At 40.5% G+C, this 17,801-nt stretch overlaps 1 protein-coding gene across 3 annotated transcripts in view; it reads left to right on the top strand.

The window, feature by feature from the left end:
• The window catches only part of kcnab1a (potassium voltage-gated channel subfamily A regulatory beta subunit 1a), a 101,520-nt gene that overhangs the window by 60,827 nt on the left and 22,892 nt on the right, over positions 1 to 17,801 (top strand). For all 3 annotated transcript variants that reach the window (XM_085795304.1, XM_085795303.1, XM_085795305.1), the window contains exon 2: positions 12,496 to 12,539. In XM_085795304.1, the coding sequence (XP_085651430.1) occupies positions 12,496 to 12,539 (44 nt within the window). The remainder of the gene's footprint in view (positions 1 to 12,495; positions 12,540 to 17,801) is intronic.

A 17,801-nucleotide genomic window follows, 5' to 3' on the forward strand; every position in this document is an offset into this window, starting at 1 on the left:
TTGTTTGTTTGTTTCACCACTTTCATTTTTGATTAAACCTGTTTCCTATTTAACAAAAAAGCAAAAAGGGAAAGTGGTGTTTTTCTCAAACATAAGTACATTGTGGCTGCCTGCCTGTGTGAACCTGCCCCAGGGTACTTGTGTGCGACCGTGTCTCGGTGTGTGTGTGTTTGTCCATGCATTCATTTCCTTGATTGACTGAAATCTTAATTAGCATATTTAATGACCCATCAGGATTAGCTGCTGATGGACAGAAATATGAACAGCAGCCGTAACGTCTAACTTGCTATTGTTCATTAGCCTCTAAATCAGTTTTTAACATGGTGGTGCCTACAGTCATGTCTTAAAATAAAAGTTAATACCCCACTTCACGCTCAGTGTTGCTCAAAGGCATCTTGGGCGGTGATCGTTGAGGGAGGTGAGATTCACTGCCACTTAGTTATATCTACAATCTTCTAGTGACGACACCGCTCAGATGCAGTGTCTCTGAGGTCTGGCTGCAGTCTCCGATCATCCACCTCCTTCTGCCGCTGCATGGTCACGTCTCTGCAGCACGGCAACGAGTCTCAGACCAGGGGAACTAATCAACCCTGTTGTTCCCAGATACAGCAACAAGAAGCTGCTCAGGTGGCGGCAGCAGCAGACACTTTGCAGACTTTTGGACAGAAAATTCTGATGAGTTTTATTTCACAGCAGTTGGTCTGGCTTACTGCCCTGTCTCTTATCCTGTTTTTTTTTTTTTTTTAAATTTTAATAATGCACAATGCAAAGTCATCACTGTAAGCGGCTGAACTCCAATCTGTCTCCTCTTCTTTGAAAATGAAGGCTTAAACTAATCTGAGTATGTCTTATGGTGTGTGTGTGTGTGTGTGTGTGTGTGTGTGTGTGTGTTTCACTGAGAGTGTGAGAATCTAAGAGGGGATCTTTGATATCCTTGTATGTCCTCGTTTACTTATCGTTTTTATCGGTGAGAGAGTTTTTCATATTTTGTCAGCTTGTTAATTCCTTATTTGGTTGCAGAGAACTGCAGGCAGAAAGGAACACTAATCCTTATTTTAACGGGATTAGCATTTTTCTGAGGCTGGTAATAGTGGATGTTGCAAGTGGCATCCTTAATTTTAATCCAATGTGAATCTGCTGTGCCTGTATTTTTAATTTTTTAAAATTTTTTTTAAAGCCTGTGAAGTACAGAACATCCTTGTTGTGTTCAGCCAACGAATAACAGTTCAACGCAGACTAATTTGGACTGACATGTGAAGTAATGCTACATAATGTTTTCATCCTTTAGCACGTTGTCTGGCCAGTTGCTCATATACGTAAGCTAAAGTGCAGATCAGCATGTTTCCCATCCAGGCCGAGAGCTTTATCCTGCATGGAAGATTCTTATATACAGAGCATGGGAAAATTACATTATCGGACCCATGCCAGTAAAATGATCCCGGTTTTAGTGATATAAATGCGCTACAAAATACATGGCCATGAAATCAATAACAGTGGAGTGCACACAAATATGAACGTAATGTGCAAGTGTGTGCACACATCCATTTGGAGTCAATTTTATAGGCAGAAACCAGGGCATTGCTCGATCACACTCACACACACTCAGTGCCTGTGTGTGCGTATTTGGTAGTTGTCATTGTCAGCTCTGGTGTGTTTTGCTACATGTGCCAGGAAGTGATAGGTGCAACACTATCACTGGCATAAGAATGATAACGATACGAATACTACAACTAATAAGAATAATGATGATAATTGTTATGATCATTATCATCCTAATAACGATGATAAAGTGGGTAATATCTTTCTACCTGAAGCTCTTTACTTGTACAAGCAGCTGAAAACATGAACCATTCCTCCAAAGCCTCACATGAACTATTAGCATCATACATTTATTTTCAGGTTCAGTGATTGGTTGTTCTTTCATATTTTCCTTGTAATAGCACAGTTTTGTAGACACGTGCTGTGCAGTCTCTGTTTCGTGGTGATATAAAATCCAAACAGAAGCAATTACTGTATTAGACCCCATGTTTTAGATTACTTTAGAGTACTGTCGATGAAACCTGTAATGTTTTTAAATTGATACAGTGCATCATTACATCAGTCTGTCTGTCATATATCAATAGTGGCACATTTACTGCAGGGGGCGACCACGGGATCAGTGACATTCATCCCCATTTCATCAGTAAATAACATTTTGTGTTTGCAGTTTGTGGTTGTTTGATGGGATTTTGATTACAAACAAGGTCACTTGATCGATCGGTTCCTCAGTCTCACTATCCATCCTACCTACTTTCCGTCTTTCCTCCCAATTCAACTGTGGAAAACCCAAAGGGACCTTTTTAATATAATTGTGCTCATGGTGCAGAATCTCATAACACTTAGAACGGGATTGCATTACAGTTGCCTTCAAGCTGTGTGTGTGTGTGTGTGTGTGAGAGAGATGCAGTCTTTGCTGAGGGAGAATCTGGGATCTTCTAAGAATCTCATTTCAGATTTGTTTTGTTTTGCCTCCGGTCTTTGAGTCATCGAGGTCTGCAGTCGAGGTTTTGGGAAATTAAACCAGAGCATGCTGTTCTTGCACACATTGATTTTTTTTGTCTTTCTCAACTAAAGCATACAGAATGGTGTTGTAATGTTCTGTAACAGTGTTTTGTTGAACATGCATGTGTGCATCCAGGAGGATCAATCCATTTGCTGCTGGCGTCGTGCAATATTAACAAGTTCAGAGGAACAATCTGTGTTTCCTTGGACTTGTGCCACTGTCATTTTTAAGATGTTACCCTGAAGCCGTGCTCTGCTATGTTTGCTCGAACTTATAACTCTGATGTATTTGATTTTGACAGGATTCAACAAGACATGTGTCATCAGAAACACAAAAGAGTTTCACTTCTTTGAAAATGGAGCTGGCAGGGAAACAGTTTCTTCTCCTTTGTCAGCATTTATTCCACAGTCCTTCATTTGCTCTTGAAGTTGCTGCAGATCCTCACAACAATATCATAATCTTCTGCAGAATGCCCCCTCCAGTGCAGTGTTTGGCAGCTGTTTGAAAAGCCTTGGATTCCCATCAGCACCTCTGGAAATTGAAGGCAAATTGATTTGTGTGTGTGTGTGTGTGTGTGTGTGTGTGTGTGTGTACAGTGCAGTATGTGTGAAAGGCAGGTGGGACCCGGTTTTACGTTTTAGGATGATTGATACCTGCTTTGTTCAATAACTGCAACAAAGAGCAAAAGGAAAACGAATAGACTGACAAATGACAGAATTAGCTGACTGCCTGCCAAAAGTGATGCTGTGGATTCTGGTTTGAGGAAATTACATGTCCTCGCTCAAATATTTCCAGTGTTTTTTGAAACGTGTTGGACTTCTGGCGCTGTACACCAAGACCACTTGACAACAGATAGATTAGAGAGTTTTGCAGAATGATTCAGGCCAGATATGTGAGGATCTTTTGCCCACACAGCCACTCTGAGTCACTGCATTCACACACAGGGTTGTGTCCTCCTTTAACTATTCAGCTGTGTGCACAATTACTGGTGCCTGCTGATGTGCACACATACATAGCTGCATCTGAACATATGTCTTAAACATATTCAAATCCACTCCTGCCTCACACCAAAGACACAGTTGTTTACTTGCAAATGTATACCTAGCTTGTACCAGTGAAGCTAATTGTCTGTAATTTGCATTTTGAGTAGGAAGAATCAAGAGACGTGTGTGTTTTTCATAAAGAGGTAACCAGTAGGACAGCAGTCCTGTTATAACAGAGCTGAAAGGGTGCAAGTGGCCACATAATGAGCCATTATGGCTCCCTGCGGTATGTTTCTACTGTGGGGGTTGAATTACAGTACACTGCAGGTTCTTTGTTATTTTCCTATACTGTATAGAGGGCTGAATTCACTCCTCATGTCAGATCAGCTCTTGTTCCACCATAGCTCTCAGTTCTCCGTCTTATTTTCCCCAAGAGGAACACTTTTACTATTCCAAAAAAAGCTGAAACATTGTCCTCTCATCAGAGAAAGAAACAATTATTTTGTTGGCACTCAAGCACTGCAGTTCCCATGAGTCTCAGCCACGGGGACACTAATGATTCTGCCGACTTTGACTTGTGAAAGAATATGAGCAGAAAACATCAGCGTAGGGTTTTTTTTATTATTATTATTTTTTTAGAAGAATTGGATTAATCAAAATCTCAACAACAACATGAGGAACAGTAAGTGTGATGGTGAGAGGTGCTAAATGTGTGTTGGTGACCTATGCAGATTTGATTTAGAGTGAAGCACAGCAGGCTACATTCACACTGGCACACATGTTTACGTAGTTACTATATATTTAAATAAATATTATTCTATACCTGTGTGGGTGGGTGAAGCATTAGTGGGTTTCAGAGAGCAGCATGAAGGAGCTTGAACATGAGCGTCATAATGTATTCTCTGCTTCTTTCTATTTCTGTCAGGAAGTTTATTGTTTTATGCTGACAGCAGGAGGTGTGGACTGTGGAGCTCGTCACGAGAAAGGAAACCAAAAGGAGGTTATTGGGATTGTTTTGAACACACGCATGATATGACTCAACACATGGATACAGTCATTCACTAGTAGCTGCACAGTACAGGTACACAAATACTACATACACACATGATGATACTAAGCATCCTTTACACGATCTGATGCATAATCACACACCGCTGTGCACACATGTGCACAGAGGCACCACCACAAATCTCTCCATGCTCACAATTACTGCTCTTGTCACTGTACATATTGCAGCTGCAACTGTGAAGGTGTCAAAAGACTGATTGGCTGAAAGTGTGTTTCCTACTGGTCGTACTGGAGGTGTTATCTAGCGCTGCTTGCTACTGTATGTGACAGCTTTTATATTACTCCCATACACTGCTGCATTTCTCTGCCTGGATGTGGATAAGGGCTGCCCTCCTCACTCCTACACACACACACACACACACACACACACACACATCGATAGGCATGAAATAGTCCCATTGCTGAGATTGCTCCTTAGTTGATAGAAACAGTTTGGCCCATAACGACTCACAGGTACTGTGACAAACAGGCGCAACATAACAGCAAGTGAAAATGCATGTGTAGCTGAGCATGTTCACCATCCATATACACAAATGTATTCATGTGTTTATGCATGCATGATTGAACCTATGTGCAACCTCATGCACATAAAGATTTAAAAAGAAAAAAGACTTTTCAAGAATGCTGGTTGATTTTTGGCACATCACATCGCTGATGTGTAATGGATTAATAGATTCTCTCTCTTTCTTGGCGAGCTCAAGACATCTTCATCACTCTCATTTTTCATCCCTGATTATAATTAAATTGTTATTTTTATGTTGGTGCATCATTATTCACCATACAAGTATTCAAACCAGTGTGTTGAACCTGGGACCCTTTAAAGAATTAACATCTGTCAAATTAACATCAGACTTACTTGCCTTAAGATTTATTTTTTGTTATTGTGCATATCATTTTGTTTTATTGATATTTTGACAATTACAATCTTAGCCGATCTGTTCTGGTTTTTAATATTTTTAATTAGTCATCACAACAATCTCTCATTGTAATTACTCAGGCAATTGAATATGGAGTGATAATTAGTCCACACAGCTCAATAATTATCTACAGATGGCCTTCTTTCCTCTCAAGTGAAGTCATTAGCAAGGCAGCCACAGAAGACTTCATGCAAATATATTGAATGTATAGTATGATTGAGGATGTCAGATCAGATCCTCTCTCCCAATTACAGCTATACAAACACGACTTTATAGAATGTAATGGCTTTCTACTGCCTGTCTCTTCTTCTTTGCATCCCTGCAACTTGAGCAGACCTCCAACACGGCTCGGCCCAGTTATCGCTAGTGCAAACTCAGCAGAGATGTGTCAGGGGGGTTGGAAGAATCTGTAGCTGAGGAAAGACAGAGGAGAACACAAGACACAGCAACACAGCAACTCAGCAGCTGCCACGGCTTTAATTGTGTAAAATGTCTGTATTTCTCAAAGGTGTTCGTTGAATTGCAGCATAAATAAACCAGGCGCTGTCAGCGGAGAGTGTGATCAAGTAGGGATGAATGTGCACAGTTGAGGCATCACAGAGTTTTCATACCTGAAGGATAATGATAACTTTATTTATGAAGCACCACAATGAGAATATTCAAAAAACAATGATACTTTTTTGAGTGAACCTATCACTTAAAGGGATAGTTCACTCAAAATTGAAATTTCACTCATTATCTACTCACCCTCATGTCGACTAAGGGCTGGGAGAAGTTTCAGAGTCCTCCGTGCCTTCTCTGAGTTACAGCGGGGCTCCGTGCAGCACTGCATGTCCATATGACGGTTGCAAACTGAGCTCACATTTCTTCGTCCACAAAGACACACCAAAAACATCCAAATACCTCCATAGTGCTCGTCTGTAATCTCCCTCTTGTATTGAAGCCCCAACGTGAGAAACTGTTCCGAAAAAAATGTAATAAGTCTATGTTTTAAGCTTGTTTGTAACGGAAGCTCCCAGTATCTCAGTTCACTGCTCTTCCTGTGTCAGTGCAAATCTCACGTGATTTGCATTGACACCCAGTTCACGGCTCCGCAAATTGCGCAAGATTCCAGCAGAGCAACACTGGGAGCTTCCGCTTTAAAACAAGCTTAAAATAGAGCACTATGGAGGTATTTGGATGTTTTTTGGTGTGTCTTTTTGGACGAAGAAAAGTGAGCTCCGTTCGCAACCGTCATATGGACATGCAGTGCTGCACGGAGCCCCGCTGTAACTCAGAGAAGGAACGGAGGACTCTGAAACTTCTCCCAGCCCTTAGTCGACATGAGGGTGAGTAGATAATGAGTGAAATTTCAATTTTGAGTGAACTATCCCTTTAAACATTTAACTTAAATAAGTGCACTGATACAAATGGCAAAAGGGAGAAAATGTATCCATCCATTCACAACATTAGATGATTTCTGAATTGATTGATACAAATTTCAGGGAGAATAGTGCATCATGTGATGACGTGTGAATTTGAGCAGCATATTTATAACTTGGAGGTGACAAATGGTGAGAAACACTCAGAGGCAGAAATGTCCTGATGCACAGTGGGGGGTGTACGTGGTATAAACACTGAAGAGAGGTGAGGAAGTGAGGTGACTGGTAATGTCTTTATGAAGTGACGCTGCTGCCACAGACAAACAGTGCATGCTGCCAGGATTTGGGTGATTACTGTGGCATTGTAACCTACTTTAAGTGGAGCTCAGGTGGCCTTGGGCACACAGCAGCCCCGCCCCCTCCTGACCCCTCTCACACACACTTTTATGTTTGATGGGGAAGTGTGTTTGGCGGTCTCTTGTGACTCGTATCTGTTTTTCCTTCGGTGTAAAACAGCAATTCAGTTCTCATTTTCAAATCGTCCGCAAAAGGGAAACCAATCCCTGTGGAAGGCAGCCACGAAATCAGTAAAGGAAAAGCACTCCCAGAAATAAAACTATTTACAAGGGCAGCCAAGTTGTCACATATTCGTTGTTGATGTTTGCTCTTGCCAAAATAGCGTCTGGGGTTTGATTGTTTTCTTTTTTTCGGGTTTAAACAAGGACAAACACACGTGATGGAGTGGACCGTCTGCTTAGCGTCTGCTAAGTGTTTCACAGTTGCAAAGAAAGATAAAAACACATAAAATAGAGACAGAGATAAGTTTCCTGGTGTGGAAAATTTTAAAAACTGGTATGTAACCATCTTGCTGTGAAATATATGCACAACTTTAAAGTAAACAAGTCTAGCAGTGGAAATGAACATAAATTGAGGCATAAATTCAACAGTCACGGTCTGTAAAAATGTCTTAATTGACAAACAACTGATACACAGGCAAAAAAAAACAAGGCAATTTCTCACCTCAGCTCTCAACATTTAAGCCTTTTGCTGCATTTAAAGCATCAACTCAGTGCTTCCTGGCCAATTACACCCAACTGTCCTGTGAAAACTAATCTCATTTCACATGCAGACGTATAATCTATATATGCATACTGTAAGTGTGTGTGTGTTTTTCCCCTCTTTCAATACCGAGCAGCTCCCTCCTCGACTGAAGTGGAGGTAGTAATAGGCGAATCAGTGACAGATCTGTGGTGACGGCTGTTGGTGTTTTGGCAGATGAGGATAGAGGATAATATTGCCGTAGTGCCGGGGGTATTGGAGAAAGTCATTACTGTCCATCATCAGGCAAATGAAGACATGTTTAAGTGGAGATGAATAGCCTCATTGATGGAGAAGGCTTGTTATGGTAGATGTGTTCGGAGAAGCGGCTATGAGGAGGGGGGGTTCATATTTCAATAAATATTTGATGGGCAAGGACAGCTGGATTAGCCTGAGTGTGTGTTTAGTGGTGGGGGCTCGTTTATACGGGTATATATATATATATATATATATACACAGTATATAAATATTTATATATGTGCATGGCTATAAGTGTTTGCATATCTACGATGAGTTATTTGAAAGGCGTTTAAATTAGGGAGAAGATCACTTTCTCACTCCATCTCCCAAGTGGGGAAATTCTATTTTCTTCTTCTCTGCATCATTCTCTCTGTCTCTTCTATTATCTCCTTCACTGCCATCATTCTCGCAATCTGCCCCTCGGAAAGTCGAATGAAGCGACTTATTGTGTAGGCTCAGCAGTAACCACGCCAACCAAGCTGATCTGAGTTATTTGTTCCTTAGATAAATCAACATGAGAGGGGGAAAAAAAGAGAGAAATTTTAGGGAGCTATAAATGTCCAGCCCTTCTGAAGAGAAAACTTCAGCTTCTATCTAGCGCACTTTTTTTCTTACATAATAAACAGTGTGTTTAAGTTTACAGCTTCAATGACAAGTTATGTGAATTTGCTCTTTAAAGTTTGTTTTAGGAGGAGAAAGCAGGTCTGTGAGTCTTGTGTGGGGCCGTCTGTCAGGCCAGAATGAATCCAGTTTTCCCTGCCAAAGTTGTGGCACATAAAACTACAGTACTTTGTGTAAAGGCTATGTGCAACAACTTTGGCAATGAAACCTACTTCATCAGACATAACTCTGCAGCAAAAGTGCTCCGTCTAAATGGATGGTCTGCAGTTTTTTTTTGTGCCCTGTTGGGTGATCTGTCTGTGCTCCGGCTCCAGCCAAGCTTCTCTCTTTAGACCTGAAATAGAGTGCACCTGTATCGTCATCATTCATGGTCGTGGCTCGGAAACAGCGACATCATCATTAATCGCCGGCGGGGGCATCCACTGCCTGACTCAGCATCTGTAGTCTGCATGACCTAAATTCAAAAAATTGCCCAGAGTGTCGGCAGGCCTAAACTTTTGCTCTTTCAAAAATATCCTCATCTCTTTCTCAGGCAAGAGGAGCTACTTCACATAGATTTTATTCATCCTTTTTAACCCTCTCATTCATCCTCAGGGTCATTCAGAGGACTGGAGAATGAAATATAGCGAAACAGTGAGTTTTTTAACCCACTTGGATAATTCTGAGACTAAAAGAGAAAAACGTGGAAATGCAACACTGAAACTGTAGCGTCCAGGAAATTTAAAATAACGCCTAAACCAACTTTTTAGCAGAGCAAAAATAACCCTTTGACTTTGTTCAAGAGCATTTTGTCCAGAAGATTCAACACCCTTTGTGCATATCTGATAGTTTACATAGAACCTAATGCATCATCTGAAACCGATTTATGGTGGCTTGATTTTTATGCCCAATTAACTTTTCTGATACGGGAGGAGACAGAGGTCACCTCATGTCGATAATGAATAACTTAAGTAGTTTTGACAGGTGAGCGAAAATGAAGTATCGATGACAGCTGTGAAAAATGTCCTCTTCAATCAATAAACAACACCAAGCCTGTACAGCTGATACTTTTAATGAGGCCACACAAACACTGAAAACATCATTATAAAATTCAAATTTCTCCACTCCATAATAAAGATTTGAAAACTTTATCTGTGCATTTCCATTCTTATACGTTGCATTCACCAAAAGGCTAAAAATATAATGATCTTAAGTTCAGAGCTGCATTACATATCAGCTTTTAAAAATATACATTTCTGCTTTTGTTTTATGAGCCATACTTACCTGAACTGCTGAACTGGGATGTTGGTAAATCTCAGCAGTTTTTATTCAAGGTGTGTGTGTGCACAGGGTGAAGCTCATAGGTGTGATAAAGATGGCAAGTTTCTAAAACAGTGATGAGGTGGGTTTTTATTTGAGTTGAATTCCTGAAGTACTTACCTAAATAAGGTTCCAGAGCAAGTAGAAAAGTGCTGAGGTAACAAATGATAAACTGTGCCACCTACCTACTGCCTACAAGCCCATAAACTGGAGCAGAGGTTTTTAGCTTTGCACCTGCTCAAAACTCTCAAGTATCTTTAAACCAGTGTGTGTGTGTGTGTCCGTCCGTCCGTGTCCCCCGTGGAGCATCATTAGTCTACTGGATACTTTTACAGGAAGCAGACACGACGGGACAATAACAGTTCCTCAAAGTTTGGCAAGGGGCAATCTACCTATAGTGTAGGAACAACCAGAGAAAACAACCTTTACTGTGCAATTGTTATCAAGAGAATACATTTAGAGAACATATTTTAAACCAATACATATCAAGGCTGCACATTTTAATCAAAATATAATTGACATTGCAATCTAAGTATAATATCCTAATCATAGGGGCTGCTTTTCTTCATAAAAATACATTGTGCTGCAACATTGTTGGACATGATTAACACCTGAAGCATTGTGGAGATGAAAACACCCCAGGCAACAAATCATTCTCCAGACGTAAGACCCAACATGTGATCTCATCATGTTTAAATTTCAGGGGGAAAATGCAATGCAAATGCACATCTCACAGTATCTACCAAATAATTGCAGTATTTTTTTATTTATTATTTTTGTGCAGCCTACACTCTGACCGAAGTGCTATACGGAGAAAATGGTAATGCAGCCTGTTAAAGCAATTTTTTGCCTGTGTGACAGAGTTGGAATAGATGTTTTTATATAAACAGTGAAACTAGTTAAAGTCAAAGTGAGAACTCCACAGATAAGGTCAATAAAGCTTTTTGTATATCTCACCTCAATGTTTTAGTTTTACAGTCGACAGCTGTACACAAAATAAATATTCCTGGGTGAATATTGAATCAAAGTTCATCAGGTGAAAACAAATGAAAGATCAGACATTCACAGACTCTGTCGCTATATCAACTTTGTAAGTTTACTGCATATCAGCGTTGTGTTTGCAGCCGATTTTGTGGATTAAAATAGCATGTGAATGGCACAATAAAATATTAATTATAGTCACCATTATTATTCATTCATTAAAAATGGGTTCCTGAGCTACAGTGGGCAAAGTTGCACTGAGGTCTGTAGTCAGCATGTCCTTGGTTTTAGTGGGTTAATGAGGATGCAAAGACAGCAGCGGAAAAACAGGATTATTACTGTGCATACTCTATGATCTACACACAAGAGAAAGGCCAATTTGTGGTAGGGGGTGTGTGTGGTGTTAATGACACTGCTAATGGGGCTATTGGCAAGCTAATGAGATGCTCTCGATATCTGTACTACAAACACACACACACACACTCACTCACTCAAATGCATGTTCTCTTCATCTTTCCAAATGTTGTCTTTCTCTCTTTCACTAACTTCCCCATTTTTGAATGTGAGGTATTAGATTAAACTCGTATTTTCCATTTTAGCCAATCAGTGTGTTGATTTTTTTCTTTCTCTACATTTTCTTTTTTTTTAAAGTATATTTTTTGGGCTTTTATGCCTTTATAGATAGTACAGTTGAGACAGACAGGAAATGGGGAGGCAGAGAGAGGGGGGATGACATGCAGCAAATGGCGCCCGACGCGGGACACGAACCGGGGCCGACCTTTCTCTACATTTTCATCTTGTTTCTCCCTGCATCGTCCTCTCACTGATGCTTAATTGTTTTTCTCCTCCCTCCTGCCTGGAAAGTGTTGTTAAAGAACAGATAACCACACATGTACATGCACACACACTTGTCTGAACATGGTGGAGGGCTGACAGTGTACTGTCAGAGCACATATACCTGAAGCTCTGGGAGAGTGAAATTCAATTTTCTTTTCTCATGCAGATCAGAGATCAGGCAGACAGAAGTGCTGTCAAGCTGTCATTCGATTGTATCACAGGCACAGCCGTATCCTCTTGTAAAAATGAAAGGCCTGCTTGTTATTCACTTGTCTGTCTTCTTGACGCCATGGCACATACATACAGTTCTTCCTCTGCCAGAGACAAAAAAATGTTCATTAAAATAAATCTTTTAATGGGATTAAGTCAGAGTTCGTTATGGCTGATATTTATTCCTTTGATGCTGTCTATATGTCACCAAACACAAATCCAGGATTTTACAGAATCATCAGTACTGATCTGCTTAAGTAGAGATGGTTGGTTGGTCATGCCGTTATCTGGTTGAATATTTGTGTCGTTTTCTAATTCCTTTTTTTCTTTGTTTTTAGGAATCTGGGAAAGTCAGGACTCAGAGTATCTTGCTTAGGCCTGGGTGAGTAGCCTGCACTCTCTGCTTCACAACTCACATTGCATTAACTATCTGTTGTTCTGGAGCGCATGTGTTAGATGATGTTAAGTCATTTATGCACTTAAAGCAGAAGTAAGTGATCCGGTCGTTTTGGGTAATGCTGCGTTCCAGGCAGGCTTTTGAAACCGTAAATTACAGCTTCAAGTCACAATTTATGACTTTGTAGCGTTCCAGGCAACCCACTTGTGTTTTTCCGACCTGTTTTACCTGTGAAAGTGCACTATAACGGCGACTCGTAACTTCTGACCCGTGAACTCGTACCAGATCGAACTGGTACAACTTCACAGGTCGGAAAAACACGAGTTACGAGTTGCCTTGAACGCACCATAACAGTCCTCGTCCCTACGTCACCACATTCAGGCGCATCCCTTGGCTGCACACACAGCCCTTCATGCCGTTCTCTCTCCTCATTGGATAAAAATTGTAGGTTACGAGAAAAGTTTTCTCCTCGGCTCAGAGCAGAGCAGAGTGACTGACAGACCCGTGTTTCGGTCCAAACACTCTATGTAAGTGATTGCTGTCGGAAGATATAACTATTTAAGACCTATATTAACACAAAAATATCGCTTACTTCTGCTTTAATTAGGAAACTGAGACCCTCCTGTTTCATTATTACACTAACGAAACTACTGTGGTTCATTCCCTACATCCTGATTCAAACTGTCACACAAACACAGACATTTCCAGCATTCACACTGATATAATAGATCTCTGTGTGTCCGTGTGTGTGTGTGTGTGTGTGTGTGTGTGTGTGTGTTTATGGCCGTACTACTGTGGGTTGCTGGTAAAAGTTCTTCACTTCTTGTACCAGAGTCAAACCCACCCCCAACTCAGCTTCAATATTTAGCATGAGAGTGGGAAGAAGACACCACACACACACACACACACACACACACACACACACACACACACACACACGCACGCACAGTCGCACTCACACACACATCCCATAGCCCATAGCCAGCATACCTATTTCTGCCAACCTGAAGAGCTCTCAAACAACAACAGAGGACTGTGTGTCCACAAAAAAAAAAAACTAGCCCAGCGCTCCCTGGCTCTGTTACTAGGAGAACTCCTGGACATGAGACACACAAACACATTTGGGCAAATATGATGCAGTAGAAACTAGATTTCACACAGACATGTAAGATGATAGAGACTGATAAAGTAAACAGAAGATACATTTTAAAATTAGTAAATTACTGGGCAGTTGTCAGGGAGGGATAATAATGGTGACATGTCAAGATGACATCACAAAAAACACAAACATTAAATTAAGGTAAAGCTGCCAGCTACCAACCAAATGCATATACTGTATACCATATAAAATACATGGTTAATGTATGTATGATTTCCATATTCATACATGAATCCGGTTCTTGAAGTTTCAGGGAAAATGTAAATCATCAGCAACTGGGTTTCACTGAAATTAAAATATTTATTAGTTTTCATGTTCAATTTCTGGTGGAAAACGCACTGAAACTGTGCATGACATTCCAATTATATAATTATAGTCCCTACCTTCTAATACTATAAGTTATATATCTTTTCAAGAGTCCACACACAGCCGTGAAATCTCACTGAGATTTTAGAAAGGGAAATTAGAGTGTGTTGTAAAGCAAAACATCGCTCAGCATCATTGGAACTTGAATACATTAACATAACATAATAAATGTTAAATGCAGTAGTTTGGCTCAAACAAACAAACAAAAACTTTTTGGGGCCCACAGATGCAAAGCAGGTATCATCAGCCAGCATAGTTTTCATATTGATGAGATTTGATCCTGTGAAAACAGTAAAAGATGTGTTTTTATCATCCGGGGAGATAATAGTACAGCCAAAAGTACAGCATGTCCAGAGGTAGCGTTATTCACTATCAGACCTGCAGGATGGTCAGGATTAGATAAAACACCGTTCTCACTGTTATCTCTGCTCAGAGGAAGCCCTTCAGGCTGCAGCTCAGCCTCCAGAAATCGGATCAAAACTTCTGGCGCTCATTGGGACATGAGCTTTATACTGAGCTTAGACGGGCTGACTCGGACCAGCGTCACCCACAGAGGATGCTTCAGCCCTGGTTTTTAAGAGTGAGGTTTTTTTTTATTTTGTCAGCAGCGTTAGAGGAGACTTATCCTGCACGGTTTGCAGCTCTCCACTTCTGGTGTCGTTTTTGGTCCTGGTTTAAACTCCAGTTGAATCTTTATCAACACTTTTCAGTGACACCTGTGCTTCTCCTTCAAACTTTCACAAATCCCAGAGTGGTGTCTAAGAAATGCTTTTGCTGAATAAGCTTTTCTCCTATTGACTGAGGAGCTCTTGTTGCTTTCATATGAAGGAATCTTTCTTGCATGGGGTTTAACCATTTGAAACATCCTGCTGTATCCTTCACCAGGTTCAGGCTAAACTCACCACATTTACAGTGAGACACAGAATGAAGTGCAGTGTTTCTACATATCATGAATATGGAAGATTTAGCATGAGCATGATAGTTTTGAAGCCAAATGTAAAACATCCTGCACATTTTAAATTTTTTTATGGATAAAACAGTTGTTACTCAAAGCAGACTGGTAAAGATGAAAAAAGGAGCCATCACTCTCTGACTTTTATTTTGAAATTTTCATACAAGATTGATTTAGATTATACTATTTTGTGGTGTTTGGCAGCATTAACTTTTTCAGTGTTAAAACAGAGTCGTGCCGGTGTGCATGTGTCAAGACACACGAGACCTTTTCATTATAAGTGACAACAAAGCTTGCTTTAACTGTATAGCTGAATAACAAGGACACTGACGATGAACCAAAAGGATTTTCCTCGGTGTCAGTTGTAGATTACGTCCAGTGAGGCTTTCTGGTGCCATGTAGACTTTTGTTTTTCAGGGTGTAAATGTTTGGCTCGCAGCCTGCCTCTGAGCGCTGCTGCCCCGGGTGGTTTGTGGTAGACTGAGAGGTCTGACTCAGACTGGCTGAGTTGCACGGTGCAGAAAAGGTCAACATAATGCCAGCTGCCTGCCACATGCTGCGCCCAGGGCGGACATGATGCTGGCAGGGGAGAGAAGGAAGAGAGAGGGCCAAGAGCAGGAAGCTAAACGGTGTTTCACTGTTTAACTTGAAGGAATAGTGCCAAGATGGATGATGAGACTATAGCGCGTATGTATGTGTGTTTGTGTGGCATATGTGCAGATAGGCTCACAGTTCCACCACAAACAACAAAAAATCAGTGTACACTCCTGATTAACAGTGCAGTGGACTGAAAATGAATAAAACTCAACATTTGGTCAAGTTAAAGTGTGATTCCATCATATGTTTCCATTCATGGCTGGTTTGTGTGATCCACAGCCAGGAGGAGATGTAACTGACGCAGGAGTCACGCGCTTTAAAGAGCCAAGCTGCAACTGCATGATGATGCCCCTCGAGAAATACTGTCTCTCTCACCAGCACCGGCTTCATTTACATAATGGTTTAATCAGTTGCAGACCCCTTTTTCACAGAAATTCACTTTTTCTTTTCAGCTTCTCAGAATTCCCACAGCAGCCTGTTCTCACACTTCACACAAGGCAACTCGCAGAATGCAGCCACTAATCCTGAGATTTAGGCCGCTTCTCAAGCTGTAAGGTAGTTTGGGTTCTGCTTCAAAACATTAGACGCTGTAGTTGTTGTTTGTGAAAAAAAATGTTGTATCAAATGGTATTACTGTATCTTTGCTCACTGAACTACGGCTGCACTGTGACTCAGGACCCAAGGCTGCTTTTAAGACTTTGAAACTAGCTGAAAACCAGGATGTGTTTTACATGAAATATCCAAACGTTATGTAACAATAAAGTATGAGATCGACCTTGACATAGAGTGCCTGGGCAGCAAATGTTTCTATCTGAAGCTACAGGGAAAGCAATAGATGAACGCTGTGGCATTTCAAACTCGAAGCAAAGCAGGAAAAGTGTAATACGTGATTTCAAATCACTTGTATGGATGCATAGGAAGATACATTATTTTATAATCTTAAATTGAATCATAGTAATATTAATAGTCTCTTTTCTTCTGTTATGTAATTTAGATCCATTTCAATTTCCTTTGCCAGGACAGATTTCTATTAAATTCAGTCTGCTGGGGCTGCACATTTAATTTTCAAAAAGTTTGAAAAGGTCTCGTATAGAGAAAGTCAGAAGTGACCCATCATCATTTTAATGTGTTTGATAGGATTTCCATTTAACTTGGTCAGTTGATACAGATTTCAGCTCCATCATAATGAATTACCAGTTAAGTCTACATTTCATTTCAAATACAAAGCTTTTTCTTATTATAATATTATTATAACTTTATGCAAATTTGGATTTGAAATTTAAGTTTGAGAAGATCAGATTCTGGTCTAATTATGTTCATCACACAAAATCTTTTTCTAGTGAGCTGCATTTATTCACCCGCATTCAGCGCCACTACTCATGCATACATTTTAAATGTGTGTGTGGCAGAGGAATTAATAAGACTATTAATTAAATATTCAGCAGACTGTTTTTTTTTTTACCAAAGCTGCCCTGTTGGGCTCATTTACTGTTTGTACTCATGGAGAGTTTCTGTACAGACAAATTAACATTCAACACTCACCATTATCCCAGGGACAGAGTATACAGGACGAAGGGAGTGGTGATGAGATGAGAAAAGGGGAAAATAAGGACGAAGGATGAGACTTTGCCTGTCTCTGTCTTTCAGAGCCACTCTTTCCTCTTCCTCTTCTCTGTAAGCACTGAAAAATAATAAAACATTTTGGGGCTTATTTCTAGGGAAATAAATTCCTTCTTGTATCTCTTTCATTTATTAGTTTTTTTGTTATTGTTGTTCTGCACTCACCTTTTCTCATGTCTTTCCTCCTAACTGAGCTTCACCCCTCTCCTGATGCTTCTCTTTTCTTTCTGTTCCCTCTGTCCTTGTGCGTATTGTTCTCCTGGGCCCCAGCTGCTGGTAGGAGAAGCTTGTTATGGTCAAAAGAGGATAGAGGTTCACAGCGTGCTGAGGAAAGATTAAGAGGCTCACACACCCACACACACACAATTTGTCATATTGGTTCAACAGGTTATAGAATATAGAAATCCAAAAGGAGACAATTTCATAATTTGCATATGCGTATAAAACAAATAAAATATTTATTTACCGCACAGCAGCTTTGTACAGTCACACAGAATTATAAAGGTAGCACTGTAGCCTCTCCTCAGACTGAGGCACCTGTCACATCATCCCT

The sequence above is a fragment of the Trachurus japonicus genome, chromosome 13 (assembly GCF_045865225.1).
Source record: "Trachurus japonicus isolate A0001 chromosome 13, Traja_1.0".
Taxonomy (NCBI): Eukaryota; Metazoa; Chordata; class Actinopteri; order Carangiformes; family Carangidae; genus Trachurus; species Trachurus japonicus.